General features: G+C 51.2%; 1 protein-coding gene across 1 annotated transcript; it reads right to left on the reverse strand.

The window, feature by feature from the left end:
• Nucleotides 1-555: 555 nt before the first annotated feature.
• LOC124664275 (Bowman-Birk type bran trypsin inhibitor-like) lies at nucleotides 556-1,424 on the reverse strand. The gene is made up of 2 exons (XM_047201827.1): nucleotides 1,313-1,424; nucleotides 556-1,136 (listed from the first exon to the last, which is right to left on the reverse strand). The coding sequence occupies exons 1-2, from the start codon at nucleotides 1,422-1,424 to the stop codon at nucleotides 556-558; spliced, it is 693 nt and encodes a 230-aa protein (XP_047057783.1).
• Nucleotides 1,425-2,370: the final 946 nt, after the last annotated feature.

The raw sequence follows: 2,370 nt of genomic DNA on the forward strand, positions 1-2,370 counted from the left end.
GTCGCGTCCCCAACCAGAAATGTACGGACGCGGCTACGCCGACGGTCACTGTCGGCACAGTCTGTACCAACGGTGGTTCATACTATGCCGACGGTGCGGGGCCGTCGGCGCAGGGCGTCTCTCCCGTAGTGACTAGAGTATTAGTCTGACTGTGTGAAAAAAAAAGAGTATTATTCTGACTAGCTAGCTAGGTCGATCTCGAAGTCTCCAACATCGACAAAACTGGCACTGGCACCACATATATATCTTATCTTATTCGTCGATGCTGACACACCATGCAACAAAGTAGCCTTAACGTTAAGCAGCTAGTTTCTAGGCCTTTCCCCTTGTGCAAAAAAAAAAACAGCAAACGAAAACAGAAAAATCTAAACCAAACAAACGACCACAACACAGATGAACACCACGTACATGGGTACGTGCCTAGCTAGCACAGTGCGTACTCAGTACGCTCTCTCGGCGCCCTACGAGTCTAGGACTGCGGCCTGCCGGCTAACTTTATTTTATTCGATCACCATTGCCACGGCTGCAGCAAGCAGAGCTAGCCGGGCATGGCTGCTAGTTACCGCGGCCGACGCCGGCGGTGATGGTCTTGGGGCACGGGGGCCCGGGCTTGCTGTATGTGTCGAGGCAGTAGTAGCTGGAAGAAGCGTCGTTGGACCCGACGGCCTTCTCGCATTTCTTGCAGGTTTTGGCGCACTTCTTCACCTTGTCCAGGCACTGGCAGGTCGGCGGGATCGACCTGGTGCACCGAGGCAGGTCGCAGCACTTCCACGGCGGGCTTGGATCCTCGTCGCCGTCGGCGACGTTCTTCTTGCTGGCTGTCTCCTCCCTGCCGGTGGAGAGGCGGCGGACGTCGTCGGAGACCGTCTTGTTGGTGCACGGTGGGGCAACCTTGCCGTAGGTGTCGCGGCAGATGTAGCGGGTAGAAGCGCCGCTCGACCCGACGGCCTTCTCGCAGTTCTTGCAGGCTTTAGCGCACTTCTTCACTTTGTCCAGGCAGGAGCAGCTCGGCGGCATCGACCTTGTGCACCGAGACAGGTCGCAGCACTTCCACGGCGGGCTCGGATCCTCGTCGGCGAAGCTCTTCTCGCCGACCGTCTCCTCAGCCACCGCCGTTACTATTTCATTACCAAGACCTGCAATGTGTATACGTATGAGCTGCAAAAAGTTCATCATCTACTCTCTCTCGAAATAGGCTTTCGTCCGCTTTATAAATAGTTCATCATATACTCTTAACCAATAGTACTCCCTCCATCTGATGAAACAAGTCGAAGATTTGTTAAAATATAGATGCATCTAGATGCTAGTTAACCGTGGCTCGGGAGGCGAATGGTGTCGACGCCGTCATCGGCGAGGCGCCCGGAGACGAGGGCCTCGAGCGAAAGCATCAGCAGGATGGCGGCCGTGCATCTCTTCATCTCCATGGCTGCTATTTGGCTGTGTTTTTGTTCAGCAGTGGAGCTTACGGCTGGTATTTATAGCTGCGCGAGAGAGGCAACCCGTTGTGTTAAGCTGACAAGCAAAACTCTCTACGGCTCGACTAGAACTGATACGATGTTGACGCCGGTCAAGAGGCCAAGAGCAGTCCGAGTCCTCCGACAACAATCCATGCGTTGTTACCCTTGGTTCCACGTGGATGCACGCGCACAATCATGAAGCCCTGTTGGCTCGATGCACGGCCACGTCGCGCCCTACGTGCGTGACTCGGCGTATCACGTGCGTGCATCCGTGCATTGCAATGGATTACATCGAGCCTGGCTATGCACACACCGGAGCTGTTTGATACTCGAAGTCTTTTTCTGCATTTGGGAAGATCCACTGAAACAAGGCTTGGTTTTTTGCTCCAAAAATCTTTTGCACCGGATTTGACACGAACCGGTGCTAAAGGGGTCATTAGCACTGGTTCGTGCGGTTTGGACGTTGGGACCAGCCGTGGTATTAGCACCGATTCGTGCGGGACCTTTAGCACCGGTTCAAAACAAGAACCGGTGCTAAAGGATTGACGTCAGCCGTGAACCCTTTTGCACCGGTTCGTGTGCTAAAGGTCTACCATTTAGCACCGGTTTGTAACATGAACCGGTGCGAAAGGTTTTTCTGCTCCCGTGAATCGTCTTTTTTAACATTGTAAAATAGAAAAGAAAAAATAATAGAAAATTCAAAAAATAAAATCTTTTGAGGTTCATGTATGTTACGAAACCTACTATTAGGGAAAATTAACAAATTTGAATTTCGATTTTTTTGCACAAAAGTTTGAAAAATGGTAAAACCGCATTAATTTTTGCATACGACGTCAAAAAAAAGTATAATATATCAAAATCATCGTGGGAAAAAGTTACATCCGAATTCACCCAGGTTTACCCGTTTAGCCAA

Source organism: Lolium rigidum, chromosome 6, assembly GCF_022539505.1.
Source record: "Lolium rigidum isolate FL_2022 chromosome 6, APGP_CSIRO_Lrig_0.1, whole genome shotgun sequence".
In the NCBI taxonomy this organism is placed as follows: Eukaryota; Viridiplantae; Streptophyta; class Magnoliopsida; order Poales; family Poaceae; genus Lolium; species Lolium rigidum.